General features: G+C 40.5%; 1 protein-coding gene across 6 annotated transcripts in view; it reads right to left on the bottom strand.

The window, feature by feature from the left end:
- ANKRD44 (ankyrin repeat domain 44) overlaps positions 1-23,002 on the bottom strand; it is a 142,392-nt gene that overhangs the window by 54,563 nt on the left and 64,827 nt on the right. For all 6 annotated transcript variants that reach the window (XM_032190292.1, XM_032190293.1, XM_032190295.1 and 3 more), the window contains exons 2-7: positions 21,657-21,740; positions 14,157-14,235; positions 6,274-6,344; positions 3,099-3,299; positions 1,799-1,886; positions 1,218-1,360 (exon numbers count right to left, since the gene is read on the bottom strand). In XM_032190292.1, the coding sequence (XP_032046183.1) occupies positions 1,218-1,360; positions 1,799-1,886; positions 3,099-3,299; positions 6,274-6,344; positions 14,157-14,235; positions 21,657-21,740 (666 nt within the window). The remainder of the gene's footprint in view (positions 1-1,217; positions 1,361-1,798; positions 1,887-3,098; positions 3,300-6,273; positions 6,345-14,156; positions 14,236-21,656; positions 21,741-23,002) is intronic.

Raw genomic sequence — 23,002 nt, 5'->3', positions numbered from 1 at the left:
ATCATTAATGTCTTATCCTACTGGCAATTTCTAAAAGCCAGCCTGAAGCTTAAAGCTGATAGCAGGACTATGTAATGATGATGATGATAAAAGTCCTAATGACTGGAAAGCTTTTATATGTAAGTGAGAAAGTAGGATAAAGAAAAAGCTCAGAAACTTAAAAAAAAAAATACACAAAAACACCTTCTATTGAGTTTTTGTGAGTAGAATCAGGTTTAAGATCTCTTTCCAGAGATTCCTTTTGGGAAGGGAGTGAAAGTGTCATAGTGAAGGGAAGGAGAAATTGCACAGCCATTTACACTTCAATAAGAAACTGCTTTCAGCAGCTCAGTATTACGAAGATGTAATTAAGATTACATTACTTCTTGATGACTGGCTTGGAATTCAAGCACTGTTCTGTAAAATATGGCAAGACAGGTTGCACAAAAGACTCATGGATGCTGTGAATACCCTTCCACAAAATACAGGCATCTCAAAGCTCATATCTCCAGTGACAAAAAATATGGAAGTTGAAGGTAATTATTTGCATGGTATTGCTGATAACAGAAACACCTATTCCCCTTCAACTTCACAGTCAACAGCCTGTAAAAACAGAGTTCTGACACCTTTTTGGTAGGTCAAGTCAGCTGGCTATAAAGCTGATAAATGCAATGTCTTTATTTGTTATCTTTAATCAACCAGCACAGACTCTTCTGGTCATTTCACTGTTGCTTTAGACCACTGAGTTGGCAATATTAGACTAAGAGAAGTCTGTGCCCTGAAATAAAGACCTTTTCTGGAATGAAAGTGATCTTTTTCCTTCCCTCCATCAGCTAGACAGGAAATGCATATCCTAAACTTACACAGCCTAAACTGCTGTTTTGGAAAGTACTCCATGTATGTGTTGTGAACAACTTCATCATATCAAAGGGAATGCCAAGCCAAGGGAGACTTAATTACTCCATCTTTCTCTACAGGAACAACATATACTTCCTGATTATTTTTTTTTTTCCTTCAGCAAGGTAGCCTGGAGTTTACTGTCCATACCACACGTTTTATCTTCCAGAATGTTTTCTGGTTCCTACACCAATAAACTATACATAGCACCAGGTGCTTTTCATGGTCCAAAAAACAGGAACAATTTTCTTTAGAAATTTTGCTGATGCAGCAGCATCTATAAGAAAGAGGAAAAGGGTATCTCCAAATATGGAAGTCATAAGGAGCACATTACCACATACCTCTACCCCCAGGTTAAGGAGGTGTTTCACAACATTAATCTGCCCATTGGATGCAGCTGCATGAAGTGGGGTGTAACCCTTCTTGTCTTTACAAGTCACCTCTGCACCATGATTAATCAGTAAGGCAACAACTTCCAGGTGACCTTCAAAAAAATGAAAAAGAGTTTTAACAGGTATACCAGCCTCACTATCCACAAATTACTTCTTTTTTGCCAATGCACTGGCCCTTTCACTGATGTTTCACACTGTTCCCAGAGTTTTACAAAGAAAAAAAAAAAAAAAAAACACTTCCATAATATTCTTAATTATAGCTCCAGACCTGGTCAAGAAATGCATGCAACCCACATTCCCCTTCGTCAGATGGGTCAAAGTTCACTTTACTGAATTAGTTTTCCAGTCATTAAAAGAACAAAAACCACAACTAAGTGAGCACTGTGTATTTAAATCAGTCAACCCACTCTCTGAACAGGGTGAATACATCTCCCACCTTCCACAGACAGGTCTGTGTCTTGTCCATTGTAAAACACGCTGACAGTTTGTCAACAGGAAATTAGAACAAGAAACAACAACCTGAGCCTTACCCATATACGCTGCCCAGTGAAGAGCTCTTCTGTCCTTTTTATCGAAAGCATTGATGTTTGCCCCCTTGGCTAACAGCAAGTTCACCATCTAGTAGTAATGAGAGCAAGTAAACAAACCCTGTGGATCAGACACTCAATAGCTTATAACAAAGCATTCTAGTGATAAAGTTGGGATCATAAAATCAAGCTGTTTTGTATGAGATACTGAAATTCTAGGCAGTATGGCTAAGAAGTGAAAAGCTTTTTTCCCTATTATCAATCATCCAATGTTTAGAAATAAAAAAAAATCAGGTTAAAAAAAAAAAAAAAGAAAACCGAATGTCATTCAACTAGTTTCTTCTCCAGCAAAACATTCTGAAATCATAAATTACAGAGCTGCATACTTGCTTTTCTCTTGTACAGTGCTTTTCCATCAGTACAGAGATCATCTAATAACAGCATAATTTCGATTATAATTTCTGATATACTCTACTCAAAATATCAGGAACTTTATATTATGACTGTTAGATTCAAGCATTACTATCTTTTTCCATTAATAGTTGGAAAAAGGCCAAAGCAGTAGTTTAAAGGCCAAACACTATCATTATTTTACAGGAACTACTTTTCCCTTTCCTTCTTTTAATTACAGTGTCAACTGATCAACTTTTGTTGACGGATTTCTACTGTTCCAGTTGAAGACATTTTATTCTAGATGAACTTCAGGTGCGGAAAGAATCCTTCCACACAGATTTAAAGACTATCAAAACCATTTATGAAGAGTCATTATTTACAAAACTATGTGTTTTTTGTATAGAAACTGTAATAATAAATAGAAGGAGGGTTTACTTGCATAAGGTAAGGAGAAGCAGCACGGATGATCTCAAAAAAAAAAAAAAAAAAAAAGCACATTTTCTAGAAGACTAATTAGAAAATCAGACTGGATCCACACAGCTGAACTTTTCTTCAGTATGAAATGAATCTAGCAGTTTTTCCTTCTTTCCATTCTTCTCTTATTTTCTCAAGCAGTTAAGCACAAAATAGCCCAGGACACACTTGAATTGCCAGGGCTGGTGGCACAGCCAGCTCCTCAAGTTTGCATGCACAGTTCACTTGCATGCCAGCTCTGCAGACATGCTTTCCTGCCACTCTTACTTCTGTAGATAGGTAACTTGGCACACAGTTTGGGAAGCAGCTGAATGACAGCAATCACAGGTGTCAGGGATATGAGACTCAGTCCAGACCCAGCCATAGTGGACAAACATTTGAAAGAGGAAAAAATGAATAAGTAATCAAAGATCAATTTTGCTATTAACCAACTCACCTCAATGTGGCCATTCAGAGCTGCATGGTGCAATGCTGTCCGCCCACCTCGGTCGGAGACGTTGACGCTGCTCAGCATGGGAATGATGACTTCTGCGCACTTCACTGCCTTGTTTGCAGCAGCCACGTGCAACGGGGTCTGCCAGTTCTTGTCCCGAGCATTGACATCGGCTGAGTGCTTAATCAGTACTTGCACTGCTTCCTGCAACGGGAGCACTTAAGAGCTATAAACAAGCAGTTTGAATAAATACAGAGCACATATTCTTGACAGCTCAGGGCTGTTATGTATGCATTTTACTTACGCATCCCAGGCATGGCCAGGAGGAGGGAAAGAGAACAACATTCACCTAAACGACCTCTCAGGTTACTGAAACGGTACGGCTCATTCAAATGTCAGACTGTGCATCACCTTTGCTGTCATGCAGAGCAGTGTGCTTGCAATCAAAATTCCCAAATTAGATTTTATGATATACAAAGCTGCCTATGCAGACAGCCCAACTTGTTTGGTTGATTAACCTTCAATACCTCAGTTGTCCTAACTGTGCTATTGTACCTTAAGAAATGAATGGACTTATCTGAGCACCCTCTCACACGTTATTTACAAAATGAAGAGCATGTCATTTTGGACAATGAAATCACAGCAAATTGCTCTACATTTTATTTATAAACAGGAAAAATGAAAAAAATATATATGTCTAAAAACAAAATTTTAGCTTTGCAAAAACATGAGAATCACAGGCAAGGGTTGACACTGGTGTGTGTCCCCGGTTGCCATTAGCATTCCTTCCCTCCCCAAGGGCTGAGCACAGGCCAAGGGTCTTCACTGCAACATCCATTCTGTCAGCCTGAGACCAAACAACATCTTTTAAGGTTAATTTTGTTGGTTAAAAGTGAATATTTCCCAGTGAGAAAACGTATTCTTCTCTCTTGAGGGCCTGTCTCACTTGAGAATTTACCATCAGCTCTTTTCTGCTCCCACTCATGGAACTTCCATTAAGCAAGCCAGATTTAAAAAGTCTCTCTCTAAATTACATTGCTTCTTCTCTTCTTTTTTTTCCCCCCACAAACCAACAAAATACAAAGGAACCTCAGGGACACAATAGCATTCAAGTAGCCTCGCCTGCTAATTACAGCTCACAGCTGGGCAGTGGCAGAGCTGTAGCCCTACATACTACCTTATTCTTTTTCCATAAACTGAAAAGTTTTCTGGTAAGTCCAGCCAACATTTTATTAATAAATAACAAATACATCATGTGTACATTTAAAAAGCACTTTTGTATCTAGAAAGGCCGCAGAGAGTGCCTGCAGTCTGTATCAACAATACATCCCATTACTAGGAGTTTTAGTTTTTTGTTCTCAATTGTTCTCAATCAATTTCTACGTTTTCTACAGCCACTCCATGAACTGTCACCTAACAGATTTGTTCAGTTAGCTCAGTTTGCATCTCTTCAAACACCAAGAATTGTTCACGTCACAACAGGATTTTCTTTTTTTAAGCTACAGGCCCACTATTTTCAAAGTCATTTAAATATAATTCACTGGGGATATATCCAGCTGTGAAATGAAGTCATCAGGAAAAATCATGCAATTTGACTATTAATGAAGGAAGGAAAAAGTTAAGGGAGAATTTTTAAAACTAACCAATAAGGACTGAAAATCAAAGCTAATAATAGTTACATATTTATTTTTTTTTTTAAGTGTGTATGCATTTTTGCTTACATCTGCAGATCTGCTGCTCTATCAGACTAACAAAGAGAGTATTAAAATCTTTATGGGGAAATTTAAATTTTATTGGTTTTGAGAGCATGAGCTAGACCTTTTTCTTAGCATAATTTCTATACGTGCATCCAGTCCGCAGCTATAGCGTAAGCCTCTGTTTTCAGTCTTTACAGCTAACCCATGTTATCGGAGTGAAATCTCTTAACTCTTTCACACCACACACCTTTCCCTGCTGCCTCACTGGGGTACCAGAACTGCCAGCACAAGAGAAGAGCTTCTCATCTTAAACCTGGCTGTCAGCAGCCAAAGAGTAAAAGACAAACCCATAAGAAGACGTGCATTTTCAGTTAGAACTGTGATTAAAAATAAAAATCATGTACTCTGACACATCCAAAAAAAGGAACCGAATACTGCAATTCCCGAATCAGAAAGAGTGTAGTTGTTTTTTAAGGCTGAAGTCTGACCTTTGTTTTCCAACATGGCTTTTTGTATTTTGTCTCATTACAGCATTCATATCCTATCAGATATTCCTTTCAGCGGGTTTCGGTAGCTGCCAGCAGCTGGGAAGCTCAGCCAGTAGCCAAACAATGCCTGAGTTGAGAAGCGAGCCCAGGATTCCTGCCTCCAGGCTTGGCAGGCACTGGGACTGTTACAGAGGTGATTCAAGTCCATCAGTCTCTGGAAAACAGCCACCCTCTGTCTCTCCTACATCCCCTCCCCTTGCCCCCAGCAGCCAAATCAGCCTGCAGTTGGGCTTGCTGTTAACGAGGTATTAAGAGGACAGAAGTATAGAAGAAGGTCCCAAGTGGACAGCCAAAATAGTGGTACAGTTGAAAACACAGTCATGCCTGAGCTGCATTCCAGTTAGTTACTGTTGCTGCTTCTTGAAATAGCAATGGAGAAAGCACAACGTGATGCCAGAAGATTTCTAGCTGTCAAGTACAAAAATATGGGCATACCTCCTTTATGCATGAATCGAGTGAATTAACAGAAAAGCTAACGGATGCCTTGAAATGCAATTAACCAAAATGAACTGTGCAGTAATACATGTAGGATCACACAAACACACATCCACTCCCCTCCTGGCACATACATGTACACAGCATGAACACATCCGTATGGGTTTATTCCTCCTTATTTTACCACTTGATGATGATGACCCTGAAGACCACAGTGACTCCACTCCACTTCAGCCAGGGTCACTCAGTCCAGCTGATGGTTGCTCAGGACAACTTGCTACAGTAACGTAAAGCATCCCACAGGGGGAAAATCAAAGGCTCAAAAGCAACTATAATTAACTGGTAAAAGCTGGACTCTGCCTGCAATGCTGAAGGCCCTCCACACAACAAATGTTCTCCCCGTTTGTCACTGTGCTGCCTACTGTGGCTTTCAATTATTTGCTTTTTTTCCAAAACGAGAGTTTATGTGCAAAAGCAGAGTACTCAAATCTTACTCACTTCACTCCGTGAAGCAACTGCTCGGTGGAGAGGAGTCAGCCACATGTTGTCCTTGGCATTAACGCGAGCGCCTGCAAGTAAACAAGCAGAGGTTACATCCATGCCTTGGGTGCGACACAAAGAGCATTGCCCAACTGGTTTCCTAGTAACAGCAGCCGAAGCGGATTTACGGCTCTCCGCGTGGCTCTGCTGACTCTTCTGGCACTTCGTTACCCTTAGAAATGCAGTTCCATCTCCTGGGCGGACAGGCACAGGCGCACAATTCAGAAAGAAGGGAACTTATCGAATCTCAGTATTAGCAGGAGCAGCCTCGTCCAGCAGAAGCAGGATTTGTAGTAGGGACTTATGTATGTACGCATGTACTTGTGCGCCTATGGGTGTGTATTTATAGGATTAACAGATACAGGATGTCTGTTAAAATGCTGCTTCCCTGTTGAGCAGATCTTGATGTGACCAAGAAAACACGATGGGGAAGCGTGCCAGCTGCAGGGGAAACAAGTGCCTCCCTCCCCACCTCTGCACCTGCAGGTGCTCCTCAGCAGGCACCAGAAGGGAGATGAAGGGCACTCCCCATTTGCCTCATCCACTGTTCAGTGCTAATGGGCACTCTGGCAAAAGACAGCTGCGCAAGAGGATGGTTTCAGGGTAGCTTGCCAGAATAATGCATAAAGGAAGAACATTTAACAACTACTGCAGTGTTGGGTGACTACAAAAAAGAAATGGACCCTGTACATTTCTGTAATGAGACAGATTTGTTTGAAAGAAATATTAAACTATCCACTGAAGTGATACCCCAAAACAGGACATCTAGTGGAAGGAGCTGGAGAAACTCTTGAATTTTAAAAGGGCTTAACCTGAAAACATTGTACCTCTTAGGCCTACAGCCAGCAGTGCTAGTTTGAGAAGCCTGGCACATGAAAAAAAAATTTAAAGAAGCACAAACATTATGGACGTAGCCTGGACATGCCTTTGAACTTTATGAACAAAGGGATTCTTAAGCTCCATTGTGCACCACAACTTAAGTGCATATAAAATCTTTTAATTAATAAATCACACTCTGGATCAGAAGCTCTTTCTGAAAGCTGTTTCTCAGGAATATTAAGGTACTCACCTCTGAATCACCGTGGTTATTGGGAATTGTGCTAGATAATCAGAGAAGAAACAAGTTCTTTCAGATTACCACAAGCTGGGATATCATTTTTTGGGTCCAAGAAAAAGAAAGCCACTTTCATAGCTATTGCAACAATCAGAGGCAACACCTCACCTCAGAACTTTGTACCCAGTGGCATAACCTGCCCTCTAGAGAAGCACCCCGTAGTACAGACGGCAATAGTTTCAATGTGTTTTCTACTTAATCTATATATAAAGCAAGGAAGTTGCTACCTCCTTTTACCTACTTGAGAAGGCCATTATGATTGAAATATATTGGTACTCACTCTGAGGCTAAGCTACCTGAGACGCCTCCAGATTTGCATAAGGCAACCGCCCCCTCCACCCAGGATGACTCCAAGGTACCTTATGTTACACTGATGTGATCCTATAGGGATTTTAGGGATACAAAATGCCTGGATGAATTCCTAATGATTGCCACTAAATGCCTCTTTTTTACATTTACAAATTTATTTTGCATTTGTCTTGCCTTTTTTTTTTTTAATCCTTGTTTTCTTAACTAAGTTTTCTTTAGTTTTCTTTTGGCTTATTTCTGGACATTCACCAAATCCCACAAGCACGTGGTAGGAAATCAGAAAGGCTTATGCACAGAGTAGCAAAGTGTGACCAAAGTCACGTCATTCCTCAGTATTCACCAACTCCAGGAGCATAAGAGAATACAAAGATGATTAGAAAACCTAGGGAAGTGTCTCCTTCAGAAGTTATTCATGCCTTTCACTGATCCACTCACCCTTCAAGAAGCTGAAGAAGGTAGCTGCCAAGAACAGAGCTAAGGAAAACAACAAAAGCAAAACACTACCAGTATAAATAAAATAATCCACAGCGTGTTATCAGCCTTTTCTTCTTCAGCAGTTTTCTGTATTCCCTTACCTCTTTGTGGTTTGGGGCTCTTTATATGACAAAGTAAAATTGCTCTTACATACCTAATTCAACGTGACAGCTGAATAAATTTGTGATTTATGTTTTTAAAGAGCTGCACAATTCAGCTGCTGCCTATTACAGAAGCCACTGTTCCCTGTGTACCAAGGCACACATTTTCTGAAGAGATGCTTCAAAATATTTCCCTCTTTACTGCCTATTTGCTTCACCAACATTCAGCTTTTAGTTTTCCAGCGGCATCTTGCAGGCAACAGCTGAAGGATGATCAAAGAGCTTCACCAGCACCAAGGCACACCTTCGGGGCCTGAAAATACCTGCCATTTTAAAGGAGAGAACAGGAGGCACCCACCAGGGAGCAATGCTCACATTTTCAAAGGTGTCCTCTACACTTCACAGACTTGAATGCCCTGCAACACCCTGGGGGACAGCTCTTTGAAAGCCCTGAGCAACACAGAAACCCAACTCTGAAAACTCAGGGCTTGGATTGTTAACGTACCTAAAATCACCTGTGTCCAAGAATCAAAACCTTAAATTTTCAAGTCTATCCCATAACACTTCCTCAGTGTCACCCAGAAATTCTTTACCCTGGATCATGCACTTTAACATGTTTCAATGCACTCCTACAGCAGCCTAAAATGTTAGGATAATTAATACCCTTTTATACACGTGAGAGGCCTACAGCTGGTAACACTGAAACCAGTGAGTATGGTGGCCTTCACAGTACCAGTCCTCCTTGGGAAGACAAGCTCCTTTAAAGTTTTCCCTTAACACCTTCCAAGTAGCCACAGACCTCACAAAATCCCCTCTTAAAACATTGCCCAGATAAGAAACTTTTCCCAGCCCTAGCCCCAGACCTCTGCCCGTAGGGCCTGGGCCTGACAGGAAGGCCTGGCTGCTGGAGTCGTTCTGTGAAGCTGAAGTAGATGTGCTAACGCACAACATCACAGATAAAATCAACAGAGAGGAAACTTTCTGTAATCCACTCTTCTTTAATATGGCTGTGCTGTAATCTTCGAGATCTTTCACTCTCAAATTTTTCTGCCAAAAGAGGAAATAAATCTGAAATTGCCCCTGTTCTTTTGAGATCAGAAATAAACAACCTGATGTTGGCTTTCAGGAAGGAAGTTAACATCTCTTTATCCTTGCTGTTATAATTCTCCATACAGCACATTTGCCAAACCCACAGGTCTCCAATAAATCTAGATTCTGCTGTCTAAATCTTTGAAATTAGGAAGGATCAACAGATAAAGAAGACTGTTCCCTATCCTATTAGAAACATCAATAATGTGCACCTTTCCAGCCCCTGCTATGAAACACAGCAACAGGCACATGAAAATAAAAGGAATGACCCACCACCACATGCAGAGAGATATACAATATAAGCCAAAAATCAACACACACACACACAAATATATGTAACAGAGTAGATGAAATTGGGACTCAAAACAGTAGAGCTAGATGTCAGCAAGTGAACCTAAAAGCCGGGGAACACCTATGTGACAGAAACAGGAGGTTTGACAAGATCTCCTCAGAGCTAAGTCGAAGTCACTTGGAATCTGCCATTCCAACTCTCTCACTCTTTAGCCTGCCATAAAAGAAAAAGCCCTGAATGCAAGTTCAAATCAGGCAGTGCCTTCCCCCTGCTGCCTATGTACTAAGGATGGCCCAGAACCTGCCACGTGTGTGACAGTCTCGCTTCCAAATCTGCATGCCAGGGCTTACCAGGAACCTTTCCAAAGCATGCTGGGGTTTGTCCTTCTCCTCATCTACCATGCAATTTATAGGAGATGGCTGTCAACATTGCATGCACATCCCTAGTGCATAAACATCTTGCCAAGAAGCTCAGAGCCTCTTGACAAAGTGAGGCATGATAACATTGCCCAGATCACAAGTTCGTGTGGGAGGGGGGGAACAAGTGGTAGGGAACTGAGCTCAAACATTATGCCCTCAGCACCAGCTCAAAGCCCAAGAGGGGGAGAGGTACAGGCACGCATGATAATGGAGCTTGGATTTATCCGAACAGTTCTGACACATCCGTGAATGTGTCATCATAAGGAGCTTCATGTACGTGAGGCAGTTACTCTGCTCCTTCTCCTTCTTGACAGGGAGGAAGTGAAAGATCTCAAAGCTCCATGTAGCCAGCTTTCATATAGCCTAGAAAAACCTCACAGCACATGTCTCCAGTTTGAACCACATGGCTATGGATCAGACCTTTGAGCTGATGTAAACCCACCTAACCCTGACATTTAATGGGCTGGGATGATTTATACTAGTTGAGGGACCTGGCACTGCGTCTTCTGTATCAATTCCAAACAGATTCCATTTCAGTGGCTAGAAAGCCATTTCTGGTATGAGTCCAAACACCTGGGTAGAAGCTTTATTCATTAGACACCACATTTATTTGCGCTGCCACTGGTTCATGGGCCACAAATCTTAGATGTGCATGTTTCATTTAATTTCTCTCCTGAGCCCTATACAAAATGCAATGGGTTGCTAGCTCTCTCAGCTTCTACTCAGGCTGCGAATATTATTGTTTGAGCCTTACAGCAAGCATTTTTGTGCTTCCCCTCCATGAAAACACCTTCTTATTTTTTGTCCAACAACAAAGCTTTTCTTCTTATGTAACTTAATTTTATGAACAGATTAATCTTTTATGAAACACTGTTTTCCAAATGAAGAGGTGAAACAAAGGGGAGATGCTGCTGTTCTCTTCGGAGCCTAGTTCACTGCCAGATTCCAGTAACAACAAGGTGTTTATAATAATTCACAAACCTGCTCCTCCAAACCTCCAAACCTTCTCTTGGATGCAAGTACTGCTGTGTACCACGAGTAATGATAGTTCAGATATTACAGGACAATCAGTAAGTAGAACATACAACACAAGATTAATTTTGACTCATGCTGAGTTAGTTGGGAATGACCCCCACACAGTTCCTTCAGATTGAACTCCAGCGCTGCCCCACTGACGCAAAATAGAATTATTAAAAGCCCACATTATGAGTTTTTCTCCATTCACTTAATCATAAAAAGGCAAGATATATCACCTACATTTGTGTTGTGACCAGAGAAACCCTACAGCCTGTGTATAACATTTTGGCAGAGAGGTGCTGGAACAAAGTGGCTAAAAGAACATGATGAAGTCCCTTTTCCTCATTAGGAACACAATGGAAAACAAGATGCAGAATGTACCCTGCCTTCATCAGGATGTTGTGTAATGCTATTGGGATTCAAAGGAGAAATGGGCAGAACTGCTTCGCTTTTCTCTTTAGGTGGCTATTATTGCCTGTGCTGCTACTTGAAAAACTTGAAAAAAAGGCAGGCAGCAATGGAATACCAGTATGTTACAAACAACATACACTGCAAGAACACACACACAGATTAAGTTTATTAACTCTTATCTCCTAGTGAATAAAAATCTGTTTGCATCGAACACGTTGAAAAAACATCCAAGCACAACCCATCAGCAGAAGAATGTTCATCTAAATCATTTTGCTGCCGTCAGGGTTAGAGCGGAAGGATCTGATGCACGATGTCAAACTATACTCATTAAACAATTAGAACACTTGAAACAGTCCAAAAAACGTTCAGAGAAAACACACAGGTATAGTAAACCGAATTCTCCTTTTTTTTTTTTCTGCCTTCTCCTTTTGAAGTTAGGCTGGTAATCCAGAAGAACATATTTGTACTGTCTGCATGCACCCATTAGAATATCTGTTCCTCCATCATTCTCCTTTAAGCACCATTGCATTTTTCACCAAGGAGACAAGAAGGTCTATACAAAAGAAAAGCAATACAGGCAGAGAGAGGAGGTAAGGTGAGCAGCAAAGCTGAAGACCAGGAAGCAGCAGAACCTGCAGATGGAGTGGGACTGCGGGCACAAGGCACTGCCACGTATACAGCTGCATTGTCTATGATGTTACTGCCGAGAAAAAAAGTTTGGTCTTTTCAGTCTTAGGCCCTTGGACATACACACAGCTAGTGTTAATCTACTATATGTACCATGAGCACTTTAGAGAAAAGACTGAATCAGTAGTGCAACCCATGCTAGACACCAGAGCACCTAGGAAAGTCAAAGGCTTTGAATACCTCAACCACGGGAAAAGCTTCAGTTGGCATTTTTACCCTGCTGGACAACAGAAAATGTAGGGTACAAATCTGCAGAAAGCTTGTTTTCTTCAAGTTCATGGATAACAGAACTATTTGTTCTGGGCTACAAACCTCATTTTACAAGCTATATCAACTAACCTTCAGAAATCCCTTCCACCCAGAGTTACTCTCGGATTCAAGGAAATTAGGTGGTATCTAAAAATCACAGGATTGGTATTTCTTAAATAACTTTCTAAAAAGAATATGCAAGTCATTTGAAGAGGCAGTCTAATAATTTGTAAAACCACAAATTACAGCATCACACAGCAAGAATCATACAGTAAGGTTGCTTGCAAGGAGTTAGACATGTGTACCATAAGGTTCTTTTCAATCCAACACCCTTAAACCAACATAAACTTTATCCTTACAGTTCCCCAGTTTAGGAAAGCATTGCCTTTGAAATATGCAAGCAAGTTTACCATGAATTAAGGGTACTTCTTGAGAGAAATCAAGAGAAATCTCCTTTATATTTTGTTTTGACTTGTGTGTGTGTGTGCATGCGCACGTGTGTGTCACTGAAAGTGTTTGGAAATATTTATGATTATTTTTCACAGTGCTCCTGGAAAGGTAGGTTAGCATTACATTCCTATAACAAGCTGGAAAAAAAAAAATCTAGAGCAAATTAAATTAGCAGTGTCAGCATGAGATTAAAATAGGGGTATTCTTGACTTTTAGTGCACTGTTAAGATTGTATTTCAGTCTTTATGCCACACACACACACACAAAATAAGAAAATAAATAAAAAAGAGGTATTTTGAGCACCTATAGCCAAACATCTATCAGACTCCACACACAGAGATATGAATAGATTACTTTTGTTCATGATTTGTCATTCCAAAACATTAGATGACAACATACAAGCCGAGTTTTTTGGCAATACCCTAACAAGGGGATGCTTTTTAAGGGAGGACCTAAGCAGTTAGAGATAACGTTTAATATACTTTGGTTTTGAGCAAAGCATCTTAAGAGAATATACAAATACAAAATATCCTGTGCATATATATATTATATATATACACAAATGTATACACACACACATACCTGTCTCTCCTAAGAACATATTGTTGCTTAGAGAAGCTTCTTTTTGACAAGTTTCTCTTTTCTTCAGGGACTACACACAAAATATTCATGCCTTTCAAAAACCTACCCATTAGTATCAATCTGTTGGAAAAGATAACTGTTCTCTCACTGATTTCCAAGTTGTTGTGTAGATACATCCTGCTGCAAAGTTTCTGTTCTCCAAATCAACTTCCTGACTTTTAGAAGCATGTTTCTAATGTAAATACCACTTACTATTTATTCAAACTCATTCAGAACTTTCTACTATTATTCTATAATCATTTTTGCCTAACAAAAATTCTTGACTTGTGCTCCAGGACTTGAGCCCACATTTCAAACACGTACTTCAGCATGTTTCTGAATACACAAATATTATCAGTTTGAATGCTTTCAGAGTTTTTAAAAACTAATTGCTTTGTTTGTTAATTTCACTTAGTTGCTACACCTTTTATAGTTGTACCACCACATTAAAATACATTTTGTAAGTTTGTAAACAACTGCAACCATCTCTATGGCACTCAGCAAGATGTACTACACAAAGCTCACTCCCACATGCTTTATTGGCTATTTCTTGTCGCATTAAAATTAGCTAATTTACCCAGTAACGACAGTAAGGGAGGCTAACTTACCCGACAAAATGAGAAGCTCAATGATGTCTGCATCCCCAAGGAACGATGCAACATGAAGAGGAGTTCGCTTCTCAGCATCCTGCAAAACCACAGATGGTCCAGTTAGAAAACATGGCTGATAATTGCAAGCATTAGTATTAAGCATTACTATTAATGAGTAATGCTTTTTTTTTTTTTTTTCCCAGTATTTCCATTTATCATTAGAAATACAGTCTCAACTAGCGAAAGAACAAAATTCAAGGTCTTGCTAACACACTTTCTCCCAATAATCCTCACCTTTCTTATCACTGGGTTCCACCACACCTTGCAAAGAAATATTTAGTCTGATATCCTTCCTACAGGTAGATAAAATCAAATCAAATCTAAATCAAATCTCTATCACATCACAGTGCTCCTCCTGCAAAGCCAGAACACATCTGTAGATGAGGAAAAACATAACCCTTGTGTCTCTTTTGGAAAGATTTGCCGCTAAAAATTGCAGTAACATATTTCAGAAAGGTTACTGCACACCTAGTCTGGTTGGTTAGAACAGCCCAAAATGGATTTGTACACATAGATCAACCTTTAAACACAAGTAAAGAAAAGATTAACAACCAGGTCTGCATCCTTAAACCTCTAAGAACTATACCTTATCATGCATACAATTTCCGAAACACAGATATTTCTTATTTGATTTCTGTCATTTTCAGGGTTAGGGAGTCACATTTTCAAGATTGACTTTCCTAATTTCACATGATATAAATACAGTGTTTATTAAAAAAATTTAAAAAATACTGATTTATTCAGATGACTCCAGAACATAGGGCTTTAAAAAAATAAAATAAAAATAAAAATAAAATAAACATGACAATATAGGAAACAAATCACAAGCATGGCTAATACCATGCATCACACTATAGCCATGTTTTTTAACCACCAATACATAAAGTTCTAAGAGACTTACCAATCAAACTTATTAAATTACAACCTACCATAATTTGATACTGTAAACCGGTAACAAATTCAACAACTGTGAGTGATACCAGCAGAAAAATCCTACTGGTATTTACGCTTTCTCCCTGAAACATCTCTCTGAGCCTGTCAAGTAAAATATCTCTTTTAACATGCCCAAGAGGTCATCAGCTGCAAGCTAGTTTGGACCATCTTCAAAGTATGCTATAAATGTGAACAAATCAGTGTGGCAGAGTCATTTGTCATGTGAATGCTGAAAATTGTTTTCCATCAAGTGCAGGGCACAGAGCCATTGTTGTTTATTACTATGTTTGCTTCTTGTATTTGTATGTTTGGTGTCTTGTTTTGTTGTTTTGTTTTCAAATACACATGATGTACACAGTCCTCAAATTCTGTTGCAGTACATTTTGATCTTACATGTTAGGCATGCACATGACATGCTGCAGACCAATTACGTGGATGCCCTGGTTGTCACAGGTCAGGGAAAAGATCTCTCTCAGAACTTCACCTCCCCATGTGGCAGGTAAATTAAAACAATATGAAGCAACTCTCCCTTTTCTCTTTCACAATCAGAAGCAGTGGATGCTCTACAGGACCAAACTCCCAAAAGAGCTCCACATCCAATGAGTGACCTCCCAGAAACTGAAATAACAAATTGGATTTTCTTGTATGTCCACATTATGACAACAAGAACTACAGCCTCACCTTGACCAATCTGGCTGCGCACTGCTTGCTCGCTGACCTCTGCTGTGCTGCGATTCACCAAGGACTAGCTCTTAAGGACTGCGTGAGTACACACTGAGATAACTTTAATAAACTCTCATAAATACTGCTTCTTATCACCTATCCTAAGGCTATCCACTACACAAAACATGCTAAAACTAACCAAACACTTGTACAAGTATAGAATTGGTTTTATTTATTTTTAGCTTGTTCATTTTAACGCACAGATCTCTCATAGCACAGTGTAGCGTTTGTAATAGCTATTGTACCTGTCAGTGAAAAAATTTACAGCAGCTTCTTGCAACCCAGCCAGGGTTTGCAACAGAGCTGAACAGCTTGAAGTTGAATGTTAGCAGCACAAAACCAACAATTTTCTATATCAAAAAAGCTAGGCTATGCAGTGCTTTATTGATAATATTGATAATATTGATAATAATTTTATACTAAATTGTAAATCTAACAGATATTTGATAATCCAGAGAGGAAAGGACGTGAAACAGAAATGCTTTCATGTAGCATTGTAAACTTAGGGGGATACTAATGGGACTGAAAGACCTGCAAAAAAACAACAAAAGAACGAATTTTTCCACTACCAAAGCAGTATCTACCTGTAAATAATCTCAGCTTTCACTTTTTAAAATCAATGCAAAATTATGTCAAAGAAAATGAGAATCAAGTCTTCAGAGAAAGAGAGGTTTTCATCATGCAACTGCATTTAAGCTTAATTTCTCCAAGTTTTAGGCATAAAGCTAAAATTTCTCCGATTATCAGAGCCAGGCACAAAGCAGAATTCATCCTCATGTGAACTATCAGAAGACAAAAAAAAAAAAAAAAAAAAGAAACAATGCATGGTGTGGAAAAATGAGCAACAAACATGAGGGCCCCCCAGGCAGCGTTTTCTGGACTTTAGCAGGGAGAAGTGCCAACACGACGCCTGCAGCTGAGCCTTGAGCAACTCAGCAGAGGAAAACTCTTGAGTTCCTGTTTATGTTCTGCACAAGGCTGAAAGAAACACAGAGGAACCAGGGCACCTGCCTGCCCGTCAAACCACGCTCCTGGCATCCTCCTGAGAGCCACCAACCACTTCAGCACGGTCTAAAGAGCTCACCGGTGCTGCATCTGCTCCAGGCGCTATGGGATGTCCAACCACAGCTGCCATTCTGACGTGACAGCAGTAAAAGGAGCACCAGAAATAAGTAGCTAATACTGATGTAAAGACTGACGGTTACAAACAGAGAAGGGAATAAAAAGGAAGTTTGATGTTTCAGCGAGGGGTCTGCCGGTACCCCCCAAAGCTGACAATCCATCATAAGGCAAGGAAAGGGGTGAGGGGGAAAGAATAAAATGGTTACAAATAGCACTAAGACAAACAATCAGACCTGCTTCAAGTGCAGTTCTTAAGGAACAAAAGGTCCGTAAGAGACAGCAGATAAGCTAAACAATAGCTAAAATAAATTATTCTAAGTTGAGATACATACTCTCTTCCCAAAACTGTATTAGGGGCTTCACTAGTTCACAGAGAAGATGATGCTGCATGATAACGTTAGCTGTACTTCTTTATTTTTTAAACTACAAAGAAAGGAAATTAAGAATTTAACAAATAGGCAATCAAGGACAGAAGGCCTCAACAAGAAAAGCACTCAACACATGCTTCAACTGTTGAAGCAATCACAGTGACACTGATAAGGCTCAACATTAGGCAACCCCTTAAGTGCTTTATTGGATCAGAGCCCCAGCACACATGAAGATTAGCAGAACAGTGGCTCACATCAATCATACCAGCATACACAAAACATTCGGGCACATTAAGAAACAGGCCAAGTTTGTCCTCAGCACAGCCTGTATCTCAAAGCAGGTAATGGATCAAAATCCAGCAGAGTCTTCTTTGCAATTCTAATGTTATTTTGTAAAATACCACGAATTCTAGCTATATTTTTTTAAAGAAGAGTATTTATTGTAAATAAAAATCATGCTGATTCTCTTGCATCACAAATGCCAATACAGATTCAGTATTCAATGTCCTTAAATTCCTGAAAGTTGTTCAAAATTTCCTGCTGTAGAAAACAAGAAAATTCTCCAGTGTTTCCCACTTAATTTAAGAGCTTGTACTGAACTGTCACACCGTGTCAACGCAGAGGCTTTCCGAAGTTCTGGAATACATTCACTCCTTCAGAAGGCTTTCTAACATGGCAGAAGCACTTCCAGAAGAAGATCACTTACTTCCAAAATAGCTTTATCTCCTGGGAGACTCCACAGTGCCAAAAGAAAATCAGCATTCCTTGGTCGTGAGCAGAGATGAGCATCTGGTTCCCAAGATGACTGAAATACCACATGGCTTTCTCCCTTTGTCCCAAGTCAAGCATGTCACTCCAAACCAACCGACAAGCTGTTTTCCACATCAGCTATCCAAAGCACGCGAGGCCTTTCAGGCTCAGAATCTGAAACGTGTGCACACTTGCACCCTCAAGCACTCTCACCATCCCAAAAAGCATGCTTAGCAAAATTGCAAAAGTAGGATGAGAAAAAGAAGTAATAAACTGCAGCCATCCAGACCTCTTCGTAAGGGCCTCTTTCTTGCCTTCCTTATCAGTAACAAAGCTCCCTCTAAATGCGTGCCCCTGTAGCCTCTGCTGGTGCCCCCTGCAGCCCTGCTCTGCAGCTGGAAGCGGGCAGGCGATGCCAAGCACCTTTACACCTCGACATGGCTCCAGCCTGGCCCAGCACCAGTCACTTCAGCCCGCCTGCATCTGCTGGCTCTGCAGCTCTGATGAATGAAAACGAGCCAAATTCAGCTAACCCGTTACATCCTCCTAACCTATCTCGTTTTGACCCAAGCGGGTGAGGGAGCATTTGTCTGAGAAGCTCTTGACATGGACAAACAGCTTCTCCAGCTGGCAGGGCAGCGAGCATGGAGCAAGCCCAGGAGGCGGTACCAGCACCCATGCCCATGACCAGAAACAAGCAATTAAACAAAGGGAAAGTGGACGTGGCCTGCAACAGCCTCAGCGTGGGGGCAGGGAGGTATTATTTACTTTCCCAGAAATGTGAATGCAACAGGAATCATTCTGGGGAAACCAAAATTGTGCATAAACTTTGTTTGTTAGGGTTTTATCCCAGAAGAAAAACAGGCTTAGGTGATAAAGAGGAAAAACAGAGAGAAAGAAGCGTCTGGTTTGGCTTGCAAACATCTCATCAGTTATGGGTAAAAACATGGGAAAGATTTTTTGCCTTTTTTGTTTGACTTTGTTTTTGAGGGGAAATTGATAGATTGAGATGAAAATTAACATCTTACAGAAAGGGAAAAGTTTAGTAGGAAATCAGAACTCTGCACATGAAGGGTGCTGCACAGCTACAGGCACTATCAATCTTACCAGTAGACACAGAATAATCCCTAGATGAACTCAAGGCTCTGCATCGTTCCCTCCTCCTCCTCCCACAGTGAAAAAAAAGCACCCCCCAAAATTCTCCCTGGTATTTCCCTGGAGCCAGGGGGTCACTGCCAGCCAAGCTTAAGGCTGCCCACGCGGTGCTCTGCACAAGTAGCATCACGCTCCCCCAGGCAGAGCAGGGAACCAGGAAGGTCAAAGCGACTGCTGCAGTGGCAGAATGAACTGGAAACAGCTTCTGAGCCAAACCGTTGCGACTTGCACTTTGTGGCAAGACAGAAGTCACAATTATAGCAGCATCCAGAAAGCAGCCGTTTTCATAAACATACACTTCCGGACTTGGAAAGATTTGATTTATTTGGCCAGACAAAAAAAAAGGGTAATCTTCTAAAAAAAAAAAAAAAAAAAAAAAAAAAAAAAAAAGGGTAATCTTCTAAACCCCCGATTTGCTCTAAAGTCTTTCCTCTGAGGTTAATTGTCTCTTAGGACAGATGTGCACATCTCACCAACGTTCAACAGTTTCTCCATGGCCTTTTACTTCTGCCTGCCTCATACCTCTCTCACCGTAGATTCCAAAATACCATCTATAAAACTTCAGAAATCCTCAAAGCTTGCTGCAAAAAAAGGAGGTTATTTTATTTCCCTCTCCTACTTGCATTCGAACTATTTCAATACCAACACGGCTAACCAAAACGATCAGCAAGAACTAATCACTGCCAAACAGTGTCAGAGTTTCCTCTCACATGAACACCCAAGCACTAGAGAAACACTAACATGGAAGTAATTAAAAACACCCTGAAAATAGAAATGTAAGCACGCAGTGCAAATTGCCAGCTGACAGCACAGGAGGAAGGAACAAGCTATCATTTGATCTTTCTTTAATGACAGTTCCAGCATTTCACACTTTTCTGCAAACGCTATTAAAAACCCAATCTTCAGAATCTGTGTTGCCCAGTATTTTCCTAATTACTCCAAAGAACGGTTTGCTTTTTTGCTTCTGACAAAATAGCTGTTCAGCCAAAGCATTCTTGGGTGGACTTTTATTAACTTAAACGTGATTCTGAGCAAAACTGTTCAAGTTCAGTTATTTTTTCTGTTACGTACTATGCTACTCAGCTATAAAATACATATTCCTCATTTAACATTGCACCCTGACAGATGAGAGCATCTCCCAGGCAACGATCACTAGCACACTTGCAGCCAAAGGATAGAAAAACGTTTAAGAAGCCTACAATAGCCCTGTACAGGAAATGCTATTTTGAAAACCTAACACAAAACGCAGAGGAAAAAGTAGGACTGTCATGTTCATCTAGATTTTTTTTTATACTTCTATTTTATATTATTTGTAAGACCATCAGGGAAAAGAAATACAGGGGAAAATCAAGGTAGGTGATGCTTTAAGCAAGCAGTTCTGAGAAGTTATTTCAAGAAAACAACCAGGAAATGAATCACAGGGAACAGGTAATGTCAAGGTCTTCTTTCTCTGAACAGATTCCCCGTGAAAACCAGCAGCAAATCATTCCTTCCACTTGACAGAGACCTGAGTGGGCTCACTTCTGTACCCTTCCACATCTCTGAACCAGATGTCTGGACACCACTGCCTGCACAAGCTGCAGTGCGAAGGCTACACGAGGCTAAACTGCTGGAATTAGCTATGAATAAACCAACAGCTTTATGGCAGAGAAAGACCTGAAGAAAAGGAAGGTTGATTCGAAACACCAGGAAGCACCTGGAAACCACCATTCTGGTTCTGCTTGATATTCTCACCACTTCCAAAAGCTGCAGTCAAGACTAACAGGGTTCATTTCTAACAGTACAGATTTAAGCTAAAATCAAACAAAAAACAAAAAACAAAAAGGAAAAAGAAAAAAAAATCTGCAAAAAGACCAAGTTCAAGCGGAGAGTTTTTTCACTGTTAAAACAATTAGCTACTACATGTTTGCAGCTGCTTACCATCATTCTGTCTAGAACAAGCCAATTTGAAGAATGACAATTCCTCTGTGGGCAAATCATGGCCAAAATGCTTACTCTCACTGCAGAGACCTATAGTGAAACTTTATTTCAAGCACAGTCAGATGCTGAATAAAAGCTCCTGTTCTGTAAAGGCTCTTCAAAAAAGGAAACTCTACAGAGAGTAAAAATATGCAGCTTTCAGCTGTTCTCATTCATTTTCTCAGTACACAAGAAAACAGTGTCCCTGAGTAACCTGCACATTTGGAATAATTACCATATATTTAGAAAATTTAAAATCACCTGCTGGAGATAATTATATTTCAGACTAATAATTAGGATTACATTCAAGCCCTGAATCTCCATCTTCCAAATATTTTCTATTCTGTTATGTGTTAATTGCTAAGGACATGATTAATATTATCATTGCAGGAGTTCATAGGCCTGGCGCTTGCATGTCCCAGGCACAAACATATGCCAAGCTACATACCAAGGCGTTGACATCCTCGGTCTTGTAGATCAACATCCGAATCTCTTCTGGATCACCACTGAAAATCGCTTGGACCAGTGGAGGCTGGTAAAACAAAGGAGAAGAAACAGTATTACCAGTTTGTTTGTTTTCTGTTTGAAAGGAGAATATATTATTTCTCCTAATACTTACTAAAGCTGCCCACAGACACTGTGAGCATGACCCCCGTAACACGCCAACAAGAGCATCTCATCAGGAGGAGCTATCAGCTTGCTTGAGGATAATCCGAAATCACGAGTATGTGCACACACGCTCATTATATGTGCAAACAAACAGGGACCCCCATCAGAATAGCAACTTTTGTCAACAACACACAATTAGCCCAGATGTTCTCTCTGGCATGTACAAGAAAAACTAATTACATCAGATATTGCTGCGTGCTTGCTGTTGGCACAGATTAATGGTCATGCAATACACATTTAGAAACAGAACATTATCCAGATAATGAATTTCTAGGCAATTACTAAACATCTTGTGTCTTTTTACAGAATAAATATGCAATGAGCACAGTTAATTTTAACCACCCAAGAAGTGAAATAATTATCGCATTGTTTCAAGTGTGTTATTATGCTATTATGGATCGGAATGCATAAATAAATAAGCAGGCGTACAGGGCTTAGGACGTGCCACGCTCACTCCACTCCTTCAGCAGCATCAGTGCCATCAGAGGGAGGGAGCGCGGTGCACAGAGCTGGCAGCTCTGTCCTTGCCTGGCTTTGCACCGGGCCCCCAGCAGCAAGTATCCGAGATACTAACCAAACTGTCAGAGCACAATCTACTCCATTTAAAACCAAACCAAACATGCTGGAGACTCAGAAAAATAAAGGGACAAATTGCAAAGATGCTTGTCCCCTGAAGATGTCAGAAACAGGATGTGGCCCTGGCTCCAGCTGCCCCTCCTGAAGGCAGTGTCCTACCCGGGGCAGCTGCTGCCAGCCTGGGGGCTCGCTGCGCGCCTCCAGGTTGCCTCCTGCAACCAGCAAAGACGTTTGTGATGCCATGAAACCACCAGAACTTAAAATAACCCTGCAAAATGGAAGCATGCATGGCTACTTGAGCACATAAGACCACAGCAGCTCTCCAGACTCTGCAAGATGTAACTGTCTTGTGAACAGGTTATCTCAAAATTCAGAAACAAGCTGGAAAAGAAAAACACCATTATTTGCAATCTTTCCACTGCAATATTCATCATACTCAAACCTGGAAAATCTATTTCTAAGTTAATGTTGTCTACTTTAAAGCATATTAATCCTTTATGTCCTTGAGAAAGATTCGCATTGGAATTTTACTCTTGCCACTCCTCCAAC

Source organism: Aythya fuligula, chromosome 6 (assembly GCF_009819795.1).
Source record: "Aythya fuligula isolate bAytFul2 chromosome 6, bAytFul2.pri, whole genome shotgun sequence".
NCBI lineage: Eukaryota > Metazoa > Chordata > Aves > Anseriformes > Anatidae > Aythya > Aythya fuligula.
This window is presented reverse-complemented; position numbering and strand designations above follow the sequence as displayed.